General features: G+C 36.6%; 2 protein-coding genes across 5 annotated transcripts; both read left to right on the forward strand.

Moving 5' to 3' along the window:
• Positions 1-1,487: 1,487 nt before the first annotated feature.
• On the forward strand, positions 1,488-2,582 carry LOC127148531 (zinc finger BED domain-containing protein RICESLEEPER 1-like). The gene has a single exon (XM_051082589.1). It carries the CDS (start codon positions 1,488-1,490, stop codon positions 2,580-2,582), a length of 1,095 nt encoding a protein of 364 aa, XP_050938546.1.
• Positions 2,583-20,308: 17,726 nt separating this feature from the next.
• On the forward strand, positions 20,309-23,201 carry LOC103492645 (heat stress transcription factor A-6b-like). Of its 4 annotated transcripts, none has more exons than XM_017045634.2 (5): positions 20,309-20,530; positions 20,695-21,002; positions 21,403-22,633; positions 22,734-22,819; positions 22,897-23,201. In XM_017045634.2, exons 2-3 carry the CDS (start codon positions 20,697-20,699, stop codon positions 22,198-22,200), a joined length of 1,104 nt encoding a protein of 367 aa, XP_016901123.1. In that variant the 5' UTR covers positions 20,309-20,530; positions 20,695-20,696; the 3' UTR covers positions 22,201-22,633; positions 22,734-22,819; positions 22,897-23,201. The 4 variants fall into 4 exon arrangements, with proteins under 4 accessions (XP_016901123.1, XP_008451318.1, XP_008451314.1 ...); XM_008453096.3 differs by having other exon boundaries at positions 20,315-20,495; XM_008453092.3 differs by having other exon boundaries at positions 20,315-21,002.
• The last annotated feature ends 1,143 nt before the right edge of the window (positions 23,202-24,344 follow it).

Consider the following 24,344-nt stretch of genomic DNA (forward strand, 5'->3'; position numbering starts at 1 on the left):
GTTCAATTGTCAATCTTCCACTTGTGAGGTTCTCTTATAAAGAATTCCCGCACAAGAGTAAGAACAAGATTAAGTTAATGAATTCCACAACTTCTAATCGGTTCTTCCAGCCAAACTTAAGTTACTATTCAATATTTGCCACTTCAATAAATTTAATATTGAAACTGCTTTCCACGACATGATAACACAATAAATTAAACTTAGCAGAGATGGGCAGTAGAAAAACCGCATCTTTTATGAATTGTATACAAGGTTATGATATGAAGCTACACTTTTTTGTTTTTCTAATTTTTGGTTTTCATATTTGATTGATCCGTAATACTTTTTTTCCTCTTTCTTTTAACAGTGCCTCAAATATTTATATTTGGGTTTCTTTACTCGTCACCACAGACACGATTTCAGATACTGCGGAATCACCATTGTCTAACTTTATGGTAAGTTAAATATTTTGATGGATAGCAGTAGCGAGAATGCAAGTGCTACCGGTAATAATGAAACGCCTTCTCCCTTCCTCCTCCCCCTCCTAATACAAGCCAAACAACACAACATGTACCACCTTTACCTCCTAAGTCTAAAAGAAATAGACCTAATAAACAAACTTCTTCCATGTGGGATCATTTCACAAAAATGGAAGCAAGTGCTAAAGACGGAGCTAGGTGCAAGTGTAACTATTGTAGCGAGGATTATGCCTGTGATAGTAATAGTTGTGGAACTAGCTCTTTGTGGAAGCATTTAAGAAATCAATGTAAAAAGTACCCGTGCAAAGAAGAAAATAAAGGACAAACTACATTAACTCTTGTACCTAAAAATGATGGGAAGGGGGCCAATGCTAGTAATTTTGTGACTACATTGTTTAGCCAATCAGCATGTAGACTAGCATGTGCTAAGATGATAATTATGAATGAGTTGTCATTCAGATTTGTTGAGACTGAGGGTTTTAGACACTTTTGTAGTGTTGCATTTCCTAAGTTTGATGTTCCATCGAGAGTAACAATAGCTAGAGATATATATCAACTATATCTGGAAGAGAAGAAAAAATTGAAATCATTTTTACTTAAAAGCTCTCAAAGAATTTGCCTTACTACGAACACTTGGACTTCACTACAAAATGTGAACTACATGGTCATCACGACACATTTCATTGATTATGAATGGGTTTTACATAAGAAGATTTTGAGTTTTTGTCAAGTTACTAATCATAAAGGGGAGACTATTGGGAGGGCAATTGAAAGTTGTTTGTTGGAGTGGGGATTGATAAAATCTTCACAATAACTGTTGATAGTGCAAGTTCCAACGATGTGGCTATTTCATATGTTAAGAGAAGACTTAAAAGTTGGAAATCCATTGTTTTAGATGGAGAGCTATTGCATATGAGGTGTTGTGCTCATATAATTAATCTTATTGTAAATGATGGATTGAAAGATATGAATGATTCTATTGCTAGTGTTCGTAATGCTGTGAGATATTTATGATCATCACCTAAGAGAATGGAAAATTTTAAAGCATGTGTGAAGCAAGAAAAAATTCAGTGTAAGGCTTTTGTTTGTTTAGATGTAGCTACTAGATGGAATTCCACATATTTAATGCTTGAACATGCAATTAAATTTGAAAAAGCTTTCAAAATTTTAGAGGAAGAGAAAGAGGACTCAAATTTCGTGGAGTATTTTAAGGAAGATGATCGTGGAAATAAGAGATTGGGGCCCCCAAGGGCGTCTGATTGGTTGGCGGTAAGTGTATTTATAAGGTTTTTGAAAAGGTTTTATGAAACCGCTACAAAAATAATTGGATCTTCATATGTGCCTTCTGATGTTGGTTATAAGGAGATTAACAAAAGTCAATTTTTTTTTAAAAAATGGAGCAACAACAACAACTCTGTTCTTAGTTTGATGGCTATGAATATGAAAACAAAGTTTGATAAGTATTGGGGTTCGCTTGAGAAGATGAATAAGTTGATGTTTGTGGCTATGGTGATTGATCCTCGGTACAAGTTAAAGTACTTGACTTATTGTCTTTCCAATGTTTATGAGAGTGATGTTATTAAGGATGTAGTTGAGAGCGTGAAGATATATTTGTATCGTCTATATGACTTTTACAAATCCCAACACAACCCTTCTACTCAAATTGGTCATAGCACGGATGATCTTAAGCAATCAAACAATGTTACTATGGAAGTGGAGAACGATGAAGAAATTGATCCGTGGATAACATTTTGTGCTTTGAGAGAAGAAGAAAGCACAATGGAAGTGGAGAATGATTTGACTTCTTATTTGTTTGACAAGGATGTAGTAGATAAAGAGGAATTTGATATTATGTATTGGTGGAAAATGAATGGGTACAAATATCCCATTCTATCAACAATTGTTCGTGATGTTTTGGCGGTTCCAATATCTACAGTGGCTTCTGAATCTGCATTTAGTACAGGTGGGAGGATTCTTGATTCCTTTCGTAGTTCTTTGACTCCTAAAACAGTTAAAACCTTGATATGTACGCAAAATTGGATTGGAGGCGGCTCGGTGTTATTAGATCTTCATCCACAACTTGAAGAGTTAGAGACTTATGAGAATATTGAGATAGGTAATTGATTGCTTTCTTTGTTTTCAACTAACATGTATTATGCTAAGTATATTTTTAATTTACTTTTGCATGATTTATTTTGTAGGGAACTCGTCATCCTCTATTATTTTGAACTAATGAATAGGATTTGGAAAAAGAGCATATTGATAATTAGTGTGAGTTTTTACTTTTTATAGCATTATATGTTATTACTTACATTATATGCAATTCTTATGTGTTTGTATTTTTTTCAGAAGAACCATCACCCAAAATCTTCATCGTCGTGACACATTGTGAAGGCCAAATTGGAATGTTTTTTTATTGAACTTTGATCATATTAGTGTATTTTTAGTAGACATTATTTAATTTTGAACTTTTGAATCTATTTTTCAATTTGAATGGACATTATTGACATTCCTATTTTATGTGATTATTAATTTTTGTATGACTTTGAATTTTTGAATGTATTTTTAAATTTTAATGGACATTGCTATTTTGTGTGATTAATTTTTTTAATGATTTTGAACTTTTGAATGAATATTATTGTAGAATCAAATTTGAAAAAAAATATGAAAATTTAGGTTGAAAGACTATAAAGGGTGAAAATTAAATTCTTATCAATATAAAATTTTAAAATACAATATAATTAAAAAAAAAAAAAGACCAACCTGCCAACCCAACCCGACCCAACCCAAATTTTTAGGGTTGGGTTGGGTTGACCCTTGAATATTGAACCGATAGGGTTCAAATTTTGCCAACCCGGTCACTTTGGTTTGGTCCACATTTTTTCTCCAACCCGGCTTATGTACACCCCTAATGAAAATGTCATACATAACTTAAAACCAAATTAAAGATTGTTTTTCATTAACTCTATCCAATTGCAAAATTTTCTATTTAGTATTCTACCAAAGTATGAGGATAAAGTGCATGCAACTTTTGTCGAACATATGAAAATATGAGTAAAGTTTTTCGATTCGATCAAATCAAATTGTAAAACTAATAACAAATGTACCTTAGCAAACAATTTCACAATTAACATATATTGCATACTTTATCAAATGTTTAAATTCATCTTCTTTTAACTTTATGTTTAAATTCAAGAAATATTAATGATGGTGATGAGAAGATTAATGAAGAATACACCAAATACATACATATACGACAAAATCATCAAAATCAAAATACTCACCATATTTGAAAGAAATTCTAAATACCTAAAAAATTATGAAGATAAATCTAGCCGACCTTTAACAAGAATCAAAAACAATTTCTATAAAGCCTTCAAAGTAGTAGAGACTTGTGCCGATAACGTGTTATAAAATAAAGAACAAAGAAACAACCAAATAGAAGAATAGAAAAGAGAGAGAAGAAAATACAATTGAACTCAATTGTGTTGTGTATACAATGATCTCTACAACCTCTATTTATAGGGTTGTGAGAATAATGGTTACAAAACCAAACATAAATAGAGGACAAGAAAATTATAAAAAATTAATAGAAATGTTATTGAATGAATTTGTAACCTAAGAAGGTTATGGACATCTAATAATATCTAGAATTGTAACGACCCAACTCCTTATACTGAGTCGAAATCATTACTAAATGTAGAACAAGTGGTTTAGGTCATAAAATTTAGTAAAACGCATAAGGTTTGAGAAATTTATTTATGAAAATCCAAACAAGGTAATATGCAAAAAAAAAATGAAATTCGTTCTAAAGTCCTACTCGGGCCCTATCTACATAAAAAAATGGCAAATAGTGAAGAATACTCAAACTCGGGTACTAAAGTCAAAAACAAGAATAAGCGGAAGCAGAAATCCCTATGGCTCGCCATGGTCACTTCTGGTCGCTCGCCAGCTTGCCTTTGCCCTTGCCTCGTCCTCTACCTGAAAACATGACATGAAAAGAGTGAGTATAAAATACTCAGTAAGGGACCCACTACTAGTCCCACTAGGTGCCTGTTAGCTTCCTGTCAGAGTCCTGTAACTGGTACCCAAACTCTGGCACATTCCCAAACACGTGCACATGCGCTCCCGTAGGAACGTAACTCTGGTCTTCGGTGCCCCGGGGGACACCTAGGACAATCGGGATGCGAGGACCCCGTCGAGTCACTCGAGTCATATCTATATCCATGCTAGACTGGTGATCCCGTCGGACCGCACAGTCCTAAATAGGTGGTGATCCCGAAGGACACCCATGCAGGTACGACTCTAACAGGTTAAGCTAACAGGTACCCTAATTGCAGTACACATACACACGGCATCATCATATAACATAACAGATAAATCATCATTACACTCTACGTCTCGACACCGTCGTACAGCCATAACAGTTCTTGTCATCACAACATCATGCTATAATATAACCGTATCATCAATCGCATCATACTATCATTAATTTCATGCATCGTGCAGTCTAGTCCTCAACATGCACAATTGAAGGTATATGTGACCTCATAATTCTAAACATGGAGCTAGTAGTAGAAATCTCTTACCTGGAGATTTACTTGGCGAGTTCTAACCGCGAGGCAAATGTGCTTTCCAAGCAACAAGGTCCTAACTGTTCAATATGCCAAAATTCGTAATTAAGTCACCAACGACTAACGGTTCAAAACTCAGTGAAATGACTTACCCTAGAAAGAGGTTGCAATGCTGAGCCCCTACTGAAGAAATCCCACGCTGCAGCAGTTACTTGGTCCAAGACGTCCCTTAAGGAAAATAATTTAATTTAATTCTGAATTAAATTATTTAGTGTCCAAAAACATTGAGTCTTACTGGGAAATGCCAAAATAATTAATTTAATTACCAAAAATTAGATGGAAGGAGCCAAATTAGGCTTGGCGGCTCGGCTGGAAAGAGAACAAGAATCGGCTCGGCTCGGCTTGGCACAGGGATCTTGCGCGTGCGGCTCGGCTTGCGACGGCAAGGAGGCGCGGCTCGGCTTGCAGTGCAGGCGGCGCAGCGCGGCTTGCACGCGGAGAGGGCTGGGCACGTGTGGGCACGGACGCGGGTTCGGGTCCGGGCGAGCGGGCGTGGAGCAGTTTCGGGTTCGGGTTCAGATGAGCGGACGTGGAGCAGTTTCGGGTTCGGGTTCGACGGCTGGAGGCGCGCTGCTGACTACCGTCGACTGATACTGCTCGGCCACTCGACAGGACGCGGCTCACGCGACGGCTGGCGCACGATCCGGCTGGGCTGCTCGGCGACTCGGTAGGACGCGGCTGGCTGACGGATCGGCTGCGGCTCCTCAGCGCCTGATCGGAGCGACGCGACGCGGCTCGGCTGCTCTACCTCGGATCAAAGCGGCGCGACTCGGCTTCGGCTGGCCGACACGGCTTCGGCTTGTAGACGCGTGGGTGGTTCGGCTTCGGGCGACGACTGCGAGAGACGGCTGTGCGGCGGACGCTCGACGTGCGCGGATCGGCTTGGACGGATCTCCGACGCGGCTGGGAGGACGGCGTCGGCTGGGTGGCGTTCGGCGGTCGATCGGCGGCGGCGAGGAGAGTGGCGGCGGCTATGGTGGGAGCAAAGTGGGGCTAGGGTTTTCTTGGGAAGGTGATGAGTTTCACGCCTCCCAAAGCCCTCTTTTTAAAAGAATGAAAAAATAAAAAAAATATTAAATAAAACCCACACAAAATACTTTCTTTTCTTCTTTTAACCCAATAGCAACCCTCCTCTCTCTCTCTTCATTAAAGCCACATTTGACCCTTTCCAAAGCATTAATTAATTTGTTACTTCTCAATTAATTAATTTATTTCATCCTTAGACTTTAATAATTAAAATAATCAACCAAGGAAAACTTTACCCTTAATTAAGTGTAAGGTCAAGATGGTCATATTCCATAACAACTTTTGAATTTTTTAAAAAAAGTATATTATTGAGGTGAACAATGGAACTCTATCTACTGGGGCGTTACAACCTTCCCTCCTTAGGGAACTTTCGTCCTTGAAAGTTCTAATCCTCGAACAGCTCGGGGTACAGAGCCCTCAAGTCCTCTTCTTTCTCCCACGTGGCCTCTTCCACTCCATGGTTCTGCCAAAGGACTTTGACTAGTGGAATTTCTCGACTACGAAGCTTCTTGACCTCCCTTGCCAAGACCTCGACAGGCTGCTCCTCATAGCTCAAGTTCTCGCTGATCTATAGTGGCTCGAAGTCCACCACATGTGTTGGGTCTGCGACATATTTCCTCAGCATGGAGATATGGAATACGTCATGCACTGCAGCAAAAGATGGGGGTAGCGCCAAGCGATAAGCCACGGGGCCAATCCGCTCTAGTATCTCAAACGGCCCTACGAAGCGTGGACTCAGCTTCCCCTTCTTCACGAACCTCAGAACGCCCTTCATAGGTGCTACCTTCAGGAAGGCCATGTCTCCCACTTCATACTCGAGATCCTTACGTCGTACATCAGCATAACTCTTCTGTCTGCTCTGTGCTTGTAACGCCCCAAAAATTAAGATAATTTATTGGGCGTTATTTTGAATCCATTTAATGAGAATTATTTGATTTAGGTGGGAATTGAAATTAATTAAATATTTCTTGGATGAATATTTAATTAATTAGAGGTTTTAGCATGTGGTGTTTGTTAAGTTTTTGTTTAAATGGTAGGTTAAGAGGATTAAGTAAAGTTGTGGATTTTTAGTGTTGTTGAAGTTGAATTTAATTAAATAATTATGGATGTAATTTAATTAAATTGTGGGGTGGAAAGTTTGTTGGAGATTGAATAATTATATGTATATGTGGAAATATATATATAATTATTATGTTAAAGGAAACGATAATTATATTTGTTGAAATATACTTATTTAAGGAAAAGATAGTTGTGTTTTGGAGAAAGGATATTTATTAAAGGAGAAAAAGTAAAATAATTATATTTTGGGAAAATATAATTATTTGTAAAAGGATAATTAATTACTTTGGAGAAAGATAAACAATAATTAATTATTTGAAAAAGGATAATTACTTTGGAGAAAGATAAACAATAATTAATTATTTGTAAAAGGATAATTACTTTGGAGAAAGATAAACAATAATTAATTATTGTGGAAGATAATTAATTATTTTGGAGAAAGATAAATAATAATTAATTATTATGGAAGATAATTAATTATTTTGGAGAAAGATAAATAATAATTAATTATTGTAGAAGATAATTAATTATTTTGGAGAAAAATAAATAATAATTAATTATTTTGAGAAATAATTAATTATTCTGCAGAAAGATAAATCTTGATTATGGAGTGGAGTTGCTATGGTTGGGTTAAGATAATTCATGTTGGAAGTTATAAGTGATTTATTGGAAAAGATTTGATTGATTAAAAGAATTGAGGACTTAAGTTAATTTGATATTTTGGAGGGAAAAGTTGGTTTTGGTGGAATTGGATTTAATTGAGTATATATATATGGATATATATATATATATATATATATATATATATATATATATATATATATATATATATATATATTTAATTAATTATTTGGAAAAGTGAAGTTAATTATATGATGGAATATAATTATATTTGTTTGGAAAAGAAGATAATCCATGAGGAGAGAGATGGTTGATTTGATTGGACGAAAAAGATATATATTTATAAGAGAGAATAATGGTTTAAATAAATATATATTTATTGTAGATTTTGGTGAGAGAAAAATAATAATAATAAAGAAGTATTATTATTATTACTAATGGTTATAAATGCCTAAGATTAAGGCATTTATTTAGGAAAGATAATGGGAATAAAGATATATGTATATTTTTTTTGTATTATATATATATATATATATCCTAAAAGGAAAAGGAAAATGAAATAATAATAATTATTATTATTATTGTTATTATTTGGGTCTATAAATAGCATTAGAATGCTTAAGATGGAAATAAAGGAAAAAGAAAAAGGTTCTTTATCTTCTTCTCTAAGATCTCTACTGTCGTCGACTCAGTTGAAGTTAAGATTGGTCTCTTTGGAAGCTTGAGGATTTAAAGTGATGAATTTTTCATCAAGGATAAGAGGATTTTCCAACCTCCATCTGAGTAACCTTGGTAAGCCAATAAAATTAAGTTAATATTTTATTAATTTAACTTTGGATCTATTTGGGTTTTCTGTAAAATGTTCAATTGGCTAAACTTTTTAAGATCTAAATCTTGGATTTTTCCCAATCAAGGTTGAATTGGTTTCAACCCCAATTTTTAGAAAGTTAATTAATTTGGGAGGATTTTTGGATGTTAGCCAATTGCTAATTTCATTAATTAAGATACTAAGTGTTCCTTTTATGATTAGGATCAAGTTAATTGGAGAATTTTACTGTCAACTAGGGAGTACCTTTGTTTGGCTAAAATCTCCAGGTAAGAGATTCTCCTACTAGACCTTCGAACTGAATTCAAGAGACCGCATGTAATTATGATTATGCATTGATGGTAGCTAAAATGCATAACTTGATGCTACTGATAATGACTGTCATTGTATTGATGTTGATGATGATGACTGAGATTATTATGTTGATGATTGATGATGATGACTGATGTTATGTTAATGACTGGTAGATTGATGTTGATGATTGTTAATGCATGATATATTAATCATATGATTAAGGACGTTAAGTATATTCATGCCATGTTATGATGTTATGTTATGCTACATGCTATGGATAGGGTGTTCTGTTAACTTTGTCTATTAGAGTCGTACCTGCATGGGTGTCCTTCGGGATCACCACCTATTTAGGACTGAGTGGTCCGGTGGGACGCCAGTCTAGCATGTATATAGATATGATTCGAGTGATTCGACGGGGTCCTCGCATCCCGATTGTCTTAGTGTTACCCTCAGGTTCACTACAGACCAGCATGTCCTAGGTGCTCCCTCGGGACACTGAAGACCAGATTTTCGTTCCTATGGGAGCGCATGTTGCACGTGTTCGGGAATGTGCCAGAGATTGGGTACCATTTTCAGGACTCTAATGGGAAGTTAACAGACACCTAGCGGGACTAGTAGTAGGTCCCTTACTGAGTATATGTTTATACTCACTCTTTCTATGTTTAACATTTCAGGCGAAGGTAAAGGTAGAGGAAAGCTGGCGAGCGACAGAGAAGGATCCGTGACATGTCATATGGGACTCAGTTTTGCTTCCGCGTTTATGTTTCAGTGTTTTAATATTCCGTTTTTAATGAAAAATTTATTCTTCCCTCGTTTCAAAAAGTGTCCTTGTCGTTATTTCTTTTTAGTAACGACCTCAGCTTAGTATAAAGAGTTGGGTCGTTACAGTGCTGTCAGCATACGAGCTCGGATCTTCTGTATGGCTGCATTGGTAGTCTGCACTAACTCGGGGCCTAGCATCCTCTGCTCTCCAACCTCGCCCCAGCAGACAGGAGATCTACAGCACTTGCCATACAGAGCCTCGAACGGTGCCATACCGATAGTAGCCTGGTAGCTGTTATTATAGGCAAACTCCATCAGATGCAGATGAGAGTCCCAACTTCCTGAAAACTCTAGCACGCAGGCCCGCAGCATGTCTTCCAAAATCTGGTTCAATCTCTCTGTCTGACCATCAGTCTGAGGGTGGAAAGCCGTGCTAAGTCTAACCTCGTACCTAATGCAAGTTGAAGTCCTTTCCAGAACTTCGATGTGAAATGAGCGTCTCTGTCTGAAATGATGGATACGGGTACTCCATGTAGTCTCACGATTTCTGTCATATATAATTGCCCCCACTTACTGGCAGTATAAGTAGATTTCCCTGGCACGAAATGGGCCGACTTCGTGAGTCTGTCGACCACAACCCAGATCACTGTATAGCCCTTTAGGGTCTTGGGCAGTCCCGTAATAAAATCCATCGACACACTCTCCCACTTCCACCCTGGCACACTCAAGGGTTGTAACAACCCGGCTGGACGCTGTCTAGGTGCCTTCACCTGCTGGCACACCAAGCACCTACTAACAAAGTCTGCCACTTCCCTCTTCATGTTCCTCCACCAGTAGACACTCCTCAAGTCCTGGTACATCTTCGTACTTCCAGGGTGCATGGTAAATGGAGAACTGTGAGCCTCAGTCAAAAGTTCTGTCTTGACTGCGCTGTCTTCCGGCACACACAAGCGTCCCTCAAACATAAGGCCATCGTCAGAGGATATGGAGAAGTCCTCACCTTGCCCTGTCTCTACCATACGACGCTTCTCGACCAAGTAAGGATCATTCAGCTGAGCAGCGATGATCTTTTGCCTCAAGGTTGGCTGAACTGACAACTGAGCCAACTGTGAGGTGACCTCACCTACTGAGACTGCAATCTCGGCTCTCTTAAAATCTCTGAGTAAGGGGGTTTGCTTGGTGATTAGCGCTGCTGAATGTGCAACCTTCCTACTCAGCGCGTCAGCCACTACATTTGCTTTACCTGGGTGGTACAGGATCTCGCAGTCATAGTCTTTCACCAACTCGAGCCACCTCCTCTGCCTCATGTTCAACTCCTTCTGAGTGAAGAAGTACTTCAGGCTCTTATGGTCGGTGTAAATCTGTATCTTCTCACCGTACAGGTAGTGCCTCTATATCTTCAGTGCAAAGACTACAGCTGCCAACTCCAAGTCGTGGGTAGGGTAGTTCTGCTCATGAATCTTTAACTGGCGGGAGGCATAAGCAACTACCTTACCTTGCTGCATCAGGACACAGCCCAATCCCTTCTTGGAGGCATCACTATAGATCACAAAGTTTCCCGACCCATCGGGCACTGTCAGGACTGGTGCAGTCACCAGCTTCTGCTTGAGCTCCTGAAAGCTACTCTCACATGCTGGGCTCCAGATAAAAGGGGTTCCCTTCCTGGTCAACTGGGTCAACGGGCTGGCTATACGTGAGAAGTCTTCCACGAACCTCCTGTAGAACCTGCCAAGCCCAGAAAACTTCGAATTTCACTAACTGTGGACGGTCGAGGCAGTTGGTCACAGCTTCAATCTTTGCTGGATCCACAGAAACTCCTTCACTGGAAACCACGTGGCCAAGGAACGTCACCTTCCTTAACCAGAATTCACACTTGGAGAACTTGGCATACAACTTGTTGGCTCGAAGAGTCTCCAAAACCTGGTGCAAGTGCTCCTCGTGCTCAGCCTCAGTTTTAGAGTAAATCAAGATGTCATCAATGAAGACTATGACGAACGAGTCTAGAAAGTCCTTAAACACCCTGTTCATCAAATCCATGAACACTGCAGGAGCGTTAGTCAAGCCGAAAGACATCACAACGAACTCGTAATGTCCGTACCTCGAACGAAAGGCCGTCTTGGGAATGTCACCGTCCCTAATCCTCAACTGGTGATAGCCTGACCGCAGGTCGATCTTGGAAAAGACAGTGGCTCCCTGCAACTGATCGAACAAGTCATCAATCCTGGGCAAGGGGTAGCGGTTTTTAACTGTCACCTTGTTCAGCTCTCGGTAGTCAATACAAAGGCGCATCGACCCATCCTTCTTCTTCACGAACAACACTGGGGCTCCCCAAGGTGACACACTGGGCCGGATGAAACCTTTGTCCAGTAACTCCTGTAACTGGACCTTCAACTCTTTTAGCTCGGCTGGGGCCATTCTGTAAGGGGCCCTCGAGATAGGGGCAGTGCCCGGCTCTAACTCGATGGCAAAGTCTACCTCCCTGGGAGGCAGAAGTCCTGGGAGTTCGTCGGGGAAAACGTCAGGGTACTCCCTTACCACTGGTTCGGAAGATAGGGAAACTTCTGGCTCTCTAATATCCACTACGCTTGCCAAGATGCCCCAAGTACCCTGGCTGAGTAGTTTACTAGCCTTCATGGCTGAGATGACCTTGGGTATACATACTATGCCTGCCCCCTAAATTTGAAACTAGCCCTGGAGGGAGGGTTAAAGACAACTTCCTTGCCAAAATAGTCTATATTTGCATGGTTAGCTGACAGCCAATCCATGCCTAGAATCACGTCAAAGTCCTGCATGTCTAACACTAGCAAGGTCACGTCTAACATATGATTCGCTATCTCTACCCGACATGCCTTTATTTTTTCTTTGGACAATAGGACCTCCCCAGACGGGGTAGAAACAGACAAAACACTACCCAAAGGTTCTACCTCCAAGCCCACATGCTGAACGAAAACAGAGGATATAAACGAGCGGGATGACCCAGAGTCAAATAGTACAAAAGCATAATGCCCCAAAATTGGGAGCGTACCTGTCACCACTGTACCAGCTCGCTCGGCCTCCTGCTGGGTAGTGGCAAAAACTCTCCCCTGCTGGGAGGCAGAAGGCTGGGGCGGTATCGTCTCAAAGGGTTTCCGAGGACACATATCAGCAGTGTGCCCCGGTTGTCTGCACCTAAAGCAGACTCCACTTCCAGCCAAGCAACGACCTCCGTGGACTCTCCCACAGGTAGTACAAGTGGGTAGCTCTCTCAGAGTCCTCCCGGCTGCTGCAAGCTCCCGTCGATGTCTCTGAAAGACACCTCCTAACCTCAGAGTTCGCTGCGGTATTACGTCAGGCTGCGTCTCCACCTTTCTCTTCTGTCCCAAGGCTGACCCTCTGCCGGCAGCCTTAGACGGATCAGCTCTCTCATGCAGGCTCAAATCCAGTGCTATACGTAGTGCGACAGCATGAGTGGCTGGCCGGAGAGCTCGGACAATGCCCTGAAGGTCTAGCCTGAGTCCTCTAACGAATTTCTCCATCCTGGCAGCCTCATCCCTTACCACATCGGGAGCAAAACGGGACAGCATATCGAACTCGGCGTCGTACTGCTCCACCGTCATATCGCCTTGCTCCAAGTTTAGGAACTCTTGCAACTTGGCGTGCTTCACGTTGGCAGAGAAGAACTTAGCATAGAAGTTCTCCTTGAACTGCTCCCAAGTTATCTTGCTGACGTCGCCCCCCAGCATTCTCTCAGCAGTCTCCCACCAGGCGGTGCCCCTATCCTCCAAGAAGAAAACTGCACACTGCACCTTCTGGTCTTCTGGGCACTTCATGTACCGGAAGATAGTCTCTATGGACGTCAACCACATTTGGGCCTTTGTGGGGTTGTCCATGGATCCGTCAAATGTCTTAGGATTATACTTCCTAAAATCCCGTAAATGTTTAGCCTCGACCGACAGTTGAACTGGTACGGGTTGAGCTTCCTCAGGGGCTGGAGGGACGACGGTCTGGGCCTGAACAGGGCCGGCCTGGTTCTGCTGGGCGGCGAGGAAAGGCGCCAAAGCAGCTTGCAGCATTTCCTGATAACGCTGCTCCATCGCGGCGAGATCCGCCTGGGTGACCGGTGCGTTAGGGTCGACCGCCGGCGCAGCAGGTTGCGCCTCCGGCTGGCCACGACCGGCTCCTCTGCCTCCCCTACCACCTCCTCGGCGTGCACCTCTACGTGGCGGCATTCTCTTTAAAATTCACCAACAAAACTTTTCACCACAAGGACTTAACACACCTATCTCTAGGCTAGTCTATTCAGGCAAAATTGTAATCTTATCAATAGCAAGGCTTTAGACATACCTGGCGAGTGTCGAAGGACCGTATAGCCATAGGGTGAAGCAAAACCAAAACAAAATAATGACTTACATCGTAGGTCAGTCTACAGAACCTAAAACACTATGCTCTGATACCAACTGTAACGACCCAACTCCTTATATTGAGTCGAAATCATTACTAAATGTAGAACAAGTGGTTTAGGTCATAAAATTTAGTAAAACGCATAAGGTTTGAGAAATTTATTTATGAAAATCCAAACAAGGTAATATGCAAAAAAAAAAATGAAATTCGTTCTAAAGTCCTACTCGGGCCCTATCTACATAAAAAATGGCAAATGGTGAAGAATACTCAAACTCGGGTACTAAAGTCAAAAACAAGAATAAGCGGAAGCAGAAATCCCTATGGCTCGCCACGGTCACTTCTGGTCGCTCGCCAGCTTGCCTTTGCCCTTGCCTCGTCCTCTACCTGAAAACATTACATGAAAAGAGTGAGTATAAAATACTCAGTAAGGGAACCACTACTAGTCCCACTAGGTGTCTGTTAGCTTCCTGTCAGAGTCCTGTAACTGGTACCCAAACTCTGGCACGTTCCCGAACACTTAAAATAATCAACCAAAAAAATATTAAATAAAACCCACACAAAATACTTTCTTTTCTTCTTTTAACCCAATAGCAACCCTCCTCTCTCTCTTTTCATTAAAGCCACATTTGACCCTTTCCAAAGCATTAATTAATTTGTTACTTCTCAATTAATTAATTTATTTCATCCTTAGACTTTAATAATTAAAATAATCAACCAAGGAAAACTTTACCCTTAATTAAGTGTAAGGTCAAGATGGTCATATTCCATAACAACTTTTGAATTTTTAAAAAAAAGTATATTATTGAGGTGAACAATGGAACTCTATCTACTGGGGCGTTACAAGAATAGTCTTAATATAAATAACTTAGGTATTTCTAAAATCACTGACCAAACCATAATAATAAAAAAATTTAAATATACGAAAAAGTTAGAAATCAAATACCACATAATATGGCGACATGAAAATTAATTTTACCAAAATGTCTCAGAGTTACAACTTTTAAGCAAATTGTAGATTAAACCCATGGGTCCAAGCAACAAGTACTTGTCTCTATTTTATTGTCCAAGAAGTGTTTTTTCATAGAGGATATTTATTTCTTCACCATTGCCGATGATTTTAGTTTGCAAGTGGGTCCAACTCCAAGTGAAAGAAATGGCTAATTCCCATTGGATATATAATTAGTAGTATGTCTAAGAATCTCCAATTGTTGTTTCATGTGCTTTTTTTAACCTTTTAAATCCTAAACCAAACCATTGCTCCATTTGTATACATAATAAGGAACCAGTGATCTCGGCCAAATCAAAACCAAATTCACTAAGTGGCAAATTTTATATGCAAAACATGGATGCAGAGATCAATGAGAACCAAATCTTATTAGCAATTATATATATTATAAACGCATCACTGATCTAACTGTATAAATAGATGGAGTCGGATAAAATAGGTAGTTTTATCAACTAGTTTTCTACTCAATATTTAAATATTTAACAAGTTGATTATGCTACCTAAATGCTCACGCATGTAACCTTATATTAAGAATTGTAAAAGATATATACAACCTAATGAGATTAAGTTTTAAATAGCCTCCAAAAACCCTTAATAGAACATATTACTTACCATCTTCACAGGTTCATAATGATATCCAACCAAATGAACTCAATCTTATTATGAATGACAAGTTCATGATGAAGTAAAATTTTTAGAGGTATGTGTTATACACATAGGATAAGAAGGACATTTGCAACTTAGAGATGTCTGTTTAATCTGCAGGGACCCACTCCTAACAAAGCAGGAAATTCCCGAATACATGGAGAATGGGGGAGGGAGTGGGGATTGTATTTTCTCCATTGACATTTTGGAGTTGGGAAGCACACGCACGTACGTGCACAATTTATATTTATGTTTATTTATAAAAAACAAAAACAAAAACAGGGATCTCCATGTTTTTTTGCAGAAAAATTTATGGAGATGAAAAACGAGATAGAGAGAAGAGGTGAAGACCTTGAGTGGCATCCCTATCTCCGCCTCACCTCGTGAACATCTCTACTACTACTACTAAATTCAATTTAAGTGTTGAGTAGCTTTAAAAAATTTCAATACTATGTCAAATAAAAAAAATATTTATAAAAAAATATTTTTGATTTTGTTGCGGATAGAATGATTGAATTTTTGTCCTGTTCTATTTTTCTTTATTTATTAACTTTTAGTTATGAGAATTTTTCGGAAAAAAAAAAAAAGAAAAGCAGTTTAGCTTATTTTTTTTAATTTATATAAAAGAACTTGTCCTTTTCGCTCATTTTAGATTTAAATTTTGCAATATTATCTCAAAGAAAGGTCTAGAAAGAACTAAGAACATGTGCTCAGAGACAAAAGGAAAATAATAGTAAAAAATTAGAAACAATTTAATATTGTTAATATAATTAAAATATTCACAACTTGCACAGGTGTGTTCATAATTTAAATAGAGGTAGTATAAATATTACATGGCAGACCCTGAAGCTCCCACGTGTGAAGGACACCACGTAAGCCAACTCTTAAGTCTTGTTCGCTCATTTTTATGAGGACTAACCACGCAAAATCCAACTTCCTATGTTTTCTTTCTTTCTTTCTTTTTTAATCTTTTCTATTTGATATTTAATAATTAAAATTGCAAAATAAAATAACTTTTAGCTTAAAAAGTGAAAATATAGCTTATTAAATAAATAAAAAGTCTTCCTATAAAAATCTCATGCACAAAGTTCATTTTTATTTTGTTTTAGAAACAGGAAATATTTGAACGGTTGTCTTATATTATATTTATTATTTAGTATATAATGTTACATTTTAACTTTTCCTAACTTTTTAGGGAAAAACAGTGAAAAAATCATGCTGCGATAAAATCACTCTTAAAAATACATTTTAATTCTTTCAAACTAACTTTTACACATTTTTAAATATAATTTTTATATAACGAAGTTTGGGTTTCTGGAGGCCTTAAAATGTGATTATATAGGAATTTAAGGTCACAAACAAGTAATTCTTAGATTAAATAAATAATTAAGTATATAAACATTTATTTACTTTCTAGGATTTACTGTACCTACCGGTTTTGATCTAAAAAAAAGTAGTCTTAAAATTCTTGTTTTTGTTTTTTAAAACGAGTAAAGAAACTAATATGAAAACTACAAAAAAAATTGAGAGAAAATCAATGTAATTTTAAAAATCGAACAAATAAAAAGTTGACTAAGAATTGAGTACTAATATTTCAACTTTGTGCTTTTAGCGGGGTCTATGAATGGTAAACAGTATCTATTGTGTTATCTTAAAACAAATAAAGTTAAATCACAAAAATCCGTGTTTAGACTTTTAAAAAATTCCAAACTTTTTGGGTGAAAAGCATATATTGTTTTTTTTTAATTTCTAACAAATTGCAAACCTTTAAATTTTATAAACTTCACATATTTATTAGGTTAATTTACAAATATAGCACAAAAAAAATCTAATGTCCATGTAACAAAAAAGATCATGATAGTTTCATAAATTTCATATTTGCTCGTGAATATTATTGGATGATTCTTTCCTTTTTTTATTTATTTATTCTTTGCGATTTATTCATCTATCTTCTTTTTTGTTTTATATCTTCTATTTTTAAATAACATTCTTCACTTTAAATCTCTTGTTTTATGTTCATTATTTTCGACAAGATACTTTGAAGCTATTTCATAATTGTTTTAATAATCTTTTTTATCTTCCTCATATTTAAGAATATCAAGATCGTTTAAACATCTATTTAAATAATCAACACGATCGTTTACCATGGTCAACATAATTGTGTAAAGTATATTATTTTACTAGACGATCATCTATCTTAAACGATCGTGTAGTTATGGTATATGAGTGTGTATACGGATCCAATGGTCCTTTAGATTATATTATACAATTGTTTATGTATGAAGTTTCATCGCCATCGTTTATTATCCAATTGTTTAAATTTAAAATTATTTTCTTATCGTTTAAAATGAACTACGCGTTCATGTATCATGGTCTAAACGATTGTAGAACATTCGTTTATATTATAGCACACGATCTAGAAGAAGATTACTCGTGCGTGCATTTGGCTGATTAATCACATATTGACATGGGTATTTTTTATATTTTACATTGTGGACGTGTGAGTTTTTTGTATTTTTAAAATTGTTCTATAGTGGATACTTAACCACTTTGTTCTATTTATGAAAAATCTCTTCATTTAAAAAATTTAAATTTATTAATAATAAATTAAAACACGAAATCTAAAGATTTACTATTTATTAAACACAAATTTATAGACCTATGGTACATTTCCTTTTAGAAAAATAAAAACGAAATAGACACAATTCTCACCGTACGAAAGACCAAACTTTATCATAATTTGGGTTAGGGAGTAATTTGTAATTTCATATAAATATATAATTTTAATTTTTGAAAAATAAAAAGTCAGCAAAATTATAAAATATTCCTATTCTCTCAAAAGGTAGTTTTCGAAAAAGAAAAAAAAAAAGGACACTCTATCTGACCAATAGAATTTTATTAATTTAGATTGGGACACCCTCCCCTCTCTTCGGCCAATTTGTGGTCATTTCTTCTATTTCCAGAACTTTCCTCTACAAGTCAACTCTTTTCTTTGACCTCAATCTACTTTCTTTGTTTCATTTCTGAATCCAAATAAATCAAAGTATTGGATGGGAGTTTGATTTTTTCGAAAGTCAACATGAAGATCAGTTTTTGTTTTTTTTCTTCAACGTCCACAGTGATAGCATATATCTCACCTCAATTGAATTTATAATATCAAATTTTGTAAGATAATTTTTTATTTTTATAAGTTTAAATCATAAGAAAAAATGTGAAAGAAAAATATCTTTTTAACTCATTATTATTTAATAGAAAAATAAAGCAGAATACAAACCAACTTCAAAAACATTATTTCTTTTTTCTTGCAAAAGATGCCTAAATAAATAATCCACCAATTAGCTATTAAACATGGATGTTCTTTTTTGCACATGCTGTCTACTTCCATTTGAAAAGATTATCCAAATTCATGATTAATCTAATCAATTAAATTTTTTTTTCAAGATGTGAGAAATCAATAGTGTAACAAAAACAATCCAATCAATCATAATTTCTTCCTAAACTTTTTTCTTTTCAATTTATTACCTTTTACTACCAATAATTTCATGGCAAGCTAAATTTTAAGAAAATTGTTCAATAAAATTTACAATTTCTCTCCATCTTTTTTTCTTTTTTTTTTTTCCTTCATAAAATATTGGCATTATCCAAAGGAAGAGTCTAGAAAGAACTAAGAACATGTGGCAAAACAATAAAATAATGATAATATTATTTATATATTAATAAACTTTGAGTGCGTTAATATTAAAATAATATTTGGGATTAAAATATTTGCAACTTGCACAACTGTTGCCTTGCTATTCGAAATGAAGAAATTGGAGTGAGCGGCTAAAGAGATAATTAAACAACACGTGGCCTTCTTTCAAGACTCCACGTTTTGCCTTCACTCTTTCTTTAGCATTTCTAGAGTTCCTTTAAATCGATGCCACGTAAGCCTCACCAATTTTTACATTTTTCATTACTTTTTTTTCCTCCTTCGTTTGTATTGATATGTGTGATTTTTTAATTAAATACAAAAAAATAATTTCTAGTATTAATTTAACAAAAGCAAACTTATATACATTCAACGGTCATTCATTTCTCCACATTTATTCTATATAAAAGAGAGATATATATACACCTCGTACTTAATTATATATATTGTTCAACATTAATAAAAGTTTATCGACAATAAAGTTGATGTACAATCAAATTTTATCCCTAACAATAATGTAATTACTCTTTATTCTTTAGTACAATAAATTATAACCGTAGAGTGAGAAATCAAACCTATGTCTCTAGTAAAAGAATCATATAAACTATTGTTGAACTAAGCTCTCTAAACACTACTTTTTTTTATTTATAGTTAGTTAATAGAAAATTAAAAGTGACTAGATTAAATCTCCATAATCTTATAAAATAGTGTGAAAATGAATCATTTTAATCCAAGTAGTATAATATGTATAAAAAAGGAAAAAAGAAATAATTGGGATCAAATTTTGTTTTATTTTATTATATATTTAATATAAACAAAATTGGAAATTGGAACCAATGAAAATGTACTGTTATACTATTAATTTTATAAATAAGTGTATATATAAAGGGACCCCCTTGCCGTATCACAAGGGCATTCGTGTTCACCAATTCATAAGACTGCGAGCCGCAACCCCACTCCCCACCTTCTCCTTTCCCATATCATCCCTCCATTCTTTGTTGAACCTTCCAGAACCTTCATTCCCCTCTCTCTCTCTTCTTTCTCTCTCTCCTCCAACTTGCCCAAGAAACTTCTCTCCATTTTTTTATGCTTCAAGGTCTAGAACTTTCCAACTATCTCCATCCCCATTTGGTATTTAAGCAATTGGATTTCATTTTTATTGCTTTCCCAATGAAATATCAGTATCCACCCCCCCCCCCCTCTCTCTCTCTTTTTTATTCTCTCTCTTCTTGTTTGTTGATTGAAGTGAATGAAATTTTTTCGGGGCGAACTTGATTTCTACTCGATTGTTGCAGAGATGAATCCTCTGTTTCCAATCAAGGAAGAGTTTACGGGATCCAGTTCGTCGGATGTCGACGGAGAACGATCGGCTGTTTTGACTCCTCCGGTGCCGATGGAGGGTCTTCACGACGCTGGTCCACCGCCGTTTTTAACTAAAACCTTTGAAATCGTTGATGATTTTAATACTGATCATGTAATTTCTTGGAGCTTTAGTGGAACTAGTTTCATCGTTTGGGATCCCCATTGTTTCTCCACTCAATTGCTTCCGAGATTCTTTAAACATAATAACTTTTCTAGCTTCGTTCGTCAACTTAATACTTACGTAAGTGAATTTCTTAATCCTTCTCCTCTCTTTTGAATTTCGTGTTTTTCTTTTTCCATTTTCTGGAGCTGCTTAAATTTTGGAACAAAGAGGAAATTTCCTTGTCTGTAATACCCTTTTTGTCATTCTTTTGGATTTTATGGGTAGGAATGTAATTTCCTGATTGGGTACCGAGTAACTTTTTATATTGCAATATACTGGAATCTTCTATTGGGAAAGGCAAAGATCTGTTCTGTGGCTTTTACCTCCTGAATTGGGAAATCTCAATTGGTTTGATCTTCATCTGATTCTGTGTAACGGGGTTTCTTTTTTGATGGATCAATTTGGAAATTTCTTCATGATAAAGGAAATCAAGAGAAGGGTTTTTGTCATTGAAGCTTAATCTTGTAAACTTTTGCAGGGATTTAGAAAGATAGACCCAGATAGATGGGAGTTCGCAAATGAGGGGTTTATCAGGGGCCAAAAGCATCTTCTTAAAAACATAAAGAGAAGAAGAACAACAAGTTATCATCATCATCAAACTCTTCAATCACAAGGAGCTAGTGGAGCTTGTGTAGAAGTTGGTCAATTTGGAGTTGATGCTGAAATGGATCGTTTGAAACGTGACAAACAAGTGCTGATGATGGAGTTGGTGAAGCTAAGGCAAGAGCAACAGAACACAAGAGCTTATCTTCAAGCAATGGAGCAGAGGCTTAGAGGAACTGAAATTAAGCAAAAACAAATGATGAATTTCTTAGCAAGAGCTATGAAAAACCCATCATTTATTCAGCAGTTAGTTCAACAGAAGGAGAAGAGAAAAGAGCTTGAAGAAGCCATAACTAAGAAAAGGAGAAGACCCATTGAACAAGCTGGCCAACGTAACTGTGGTGGTGGTAGTGGAAGATTCTTAGGTGAAGGTTCAAACACTATTAAGATTGAACCATTAGAAAGTGATGAATATGGGTTTGGAATAACAGAGCTAGAAGCACTTGCTTTGGAGATGCAAGGGCTTGGCAAAACAAGATATGAAGATGGGGAGGAAGAAGAAGATGAAGAAGATGATGACGATCTTCTTCCACCAGAAGATGAAGATAAAGTACTTGATGAAGGGTTTTGGGAAGAATTGTTCAGTGAAAGGTTGGAAGAAGCTAGAAATGAAGACGAAAATGTGAATGTTTTGGCTGATAGGTTGGGCTATTTGGGCTCAAGCCCATCATAGAAACTCACAATGTGCTTCATGGGTAGAGTTAAAATGAGTCCCTTTAATGAGTCCCTTTTTGAACTCAAAGTTCAAAAAACCAGCTCTCTCACTTGGGCCTTTTGGGGGGTTTTGATCTAAACTAAACCAAAACCCCATTTATAACCTTTCTTTTGGTTTACATATGGCAGGACAAAGAAGAAGAAAAAAAGATCAGTGCTATCAACAGGGACATATAATTAAACAAAACATCCTTACCTCTTCTCTGTTTTTGGCTTAATCTTTCTTTCTAACCCTAAAATAAAATGTTGTTGATGAATTTCCCTTTTACCCCTTCAGCGACCACTTCCTCATATTCTCTTCTACTGTGGCTTTTATTAGGTTTGCAGGAGTATCTAATCTGGTTGGGACTCAGTTCTGTGTTAATCCTGTTAGTGAGGGCCTCAAGATTTTGGTTGGTTTCTGTTTTTTCTAATGTACTTCTCTTTAAGTTTACCCTTTTCCAAGTTCATGTTTTTGTAATAATACTTCCATTTCGATATAAACAAATGTAGATCACTCACTCCAAAGCTCTCAATCAAATTGGAAAAGATCTGTTGCCGAATCGCTTGAAGAATCGAATTACAAGCTGTGTTTCGTGGTTAGCAAAACTCTTCTCTTTTTTGAACTTGATGGGAACGATGAAACAGTTATTTAATATTTTATATGTTCAATCAGCATTTGGTTCATCATGATCTCCTACAAGCTTATTCCAACCAACAAAGGAATCCATCAAGACAAATGCTTTGACTTGGTGGCATCTGTGTTGTGATCACAGATTGAGTTACTTTTTGTTGGATCTGCAATCAAATCTTGGAATATGGATCTGTGATGATACTTAATCCGTCAATAGTGACATGATGATGTGACGATGATTGACGATGATTAACTAATGAATAATGTCATCTAACTTTGCCCGACATGGTAAAGAAAAGTCGGCAGAATCATGGTTTGACAAAATGGAACAAACGAGATTTATTGCATTTTATTGTCCATCCTCTGTTTTCTTTCCTTTTATACGTGTTTAGTATGGTTGCACAAAATTTCTTGCGCAAAGTTTTATAGTCTATTACTAATAGTTAATTGTCTATTAATGACAGAGTTAAACTGTTGTTATAATTTAATTATTAACTTTAAAAATACAGTAAAAGTTGTTTACGAAGGATAACGTGTTTGTGCTTTATAATTTATCTAAATTTTGACTTTGAAATTTGAAGAGAAAAGTTTAATGTATAGTTAATTTGATCTGAATAAAAGTTGTGTTTGAAAATTGGAAAACGAAAAGGAGTTAATTCCATGAGTATTCTTTTTCGAATTTGGTGAATTCTACTTTGTTTTCAAAAGTACTGCTAATGCAACAATAGTCAATGAATAGATGTTGTATGGAACTTATTTTGTTGCGGAAGAGAGTTGGAACTTATTTGTTTAATTAGCTCTAGATCCAACAGTTTCTAATATATTTAGGGAGAAGGTTCAAACACATTGGACTGGTTGTTTCTTCGATTTTTGTTGAACTTTTGTTCGGATTGTTTTGCCTTAGAAATAATAATAAGGGAGAAAATCGTTGGAGGTGACTATATATTTGTTTAAGGTTGCTTGAGTATGCGCTCTGGGCTATTTTGATGATGTTTCGGAGTATGTCTTATAGAATGTCAAGGCGGAAGTTGTGGGTTTGAGTCCCGTCAGTCCCGACAAAATTCGAGAGTCTCAATCCTGTCCAAAAGATCGGGATTAGATGATCAGTTTAGTGATCACACCTATTTTGATGGTGGGTGGCTTGTCTTGTCTTCAATTCTTTTGCAGAAATCATTAGGGTATGGGTAATAAATAGGGCGAGCAAAACTTTGAAGGAGATTCTTTTCTTATTTTCTCTAGTGCATATTTAAGAGGTGCATACTTAAGAGCAATTGGTGTTATTTTTAGGCTTGGTCGTTTCAAAGCATACTGAAATTGTTGTCTTGTGACTGTCAAAGACATAAAGGTAGAGATACCACCTTATGAATTTGCAAAGTTTTTGTTATTGTCAATTTAAGTGTTTTTTTTTTTTTTTTGAGATTTTATTGATTTGATCTACGATGTTTTGAGGATGTATTCTCACATTTAGGAAAGTGTAAAACTTATTGCAA

Source organism: Cucumis melo, chromosome 1 (assembly GCF_025177605.1).
Source record: "Cucumis melo cultivar AY chromosome 1, USDA_Cmelo_AY_1.0, whole genome shotgun sequence".
Taxonomy (NCBI): Eukaryota; Viridiplantae; Streptophyta; class Magnoliopsida; order Cucurbitales; family Cucurbitaceae; genus Cucumis; species Cucumis melo.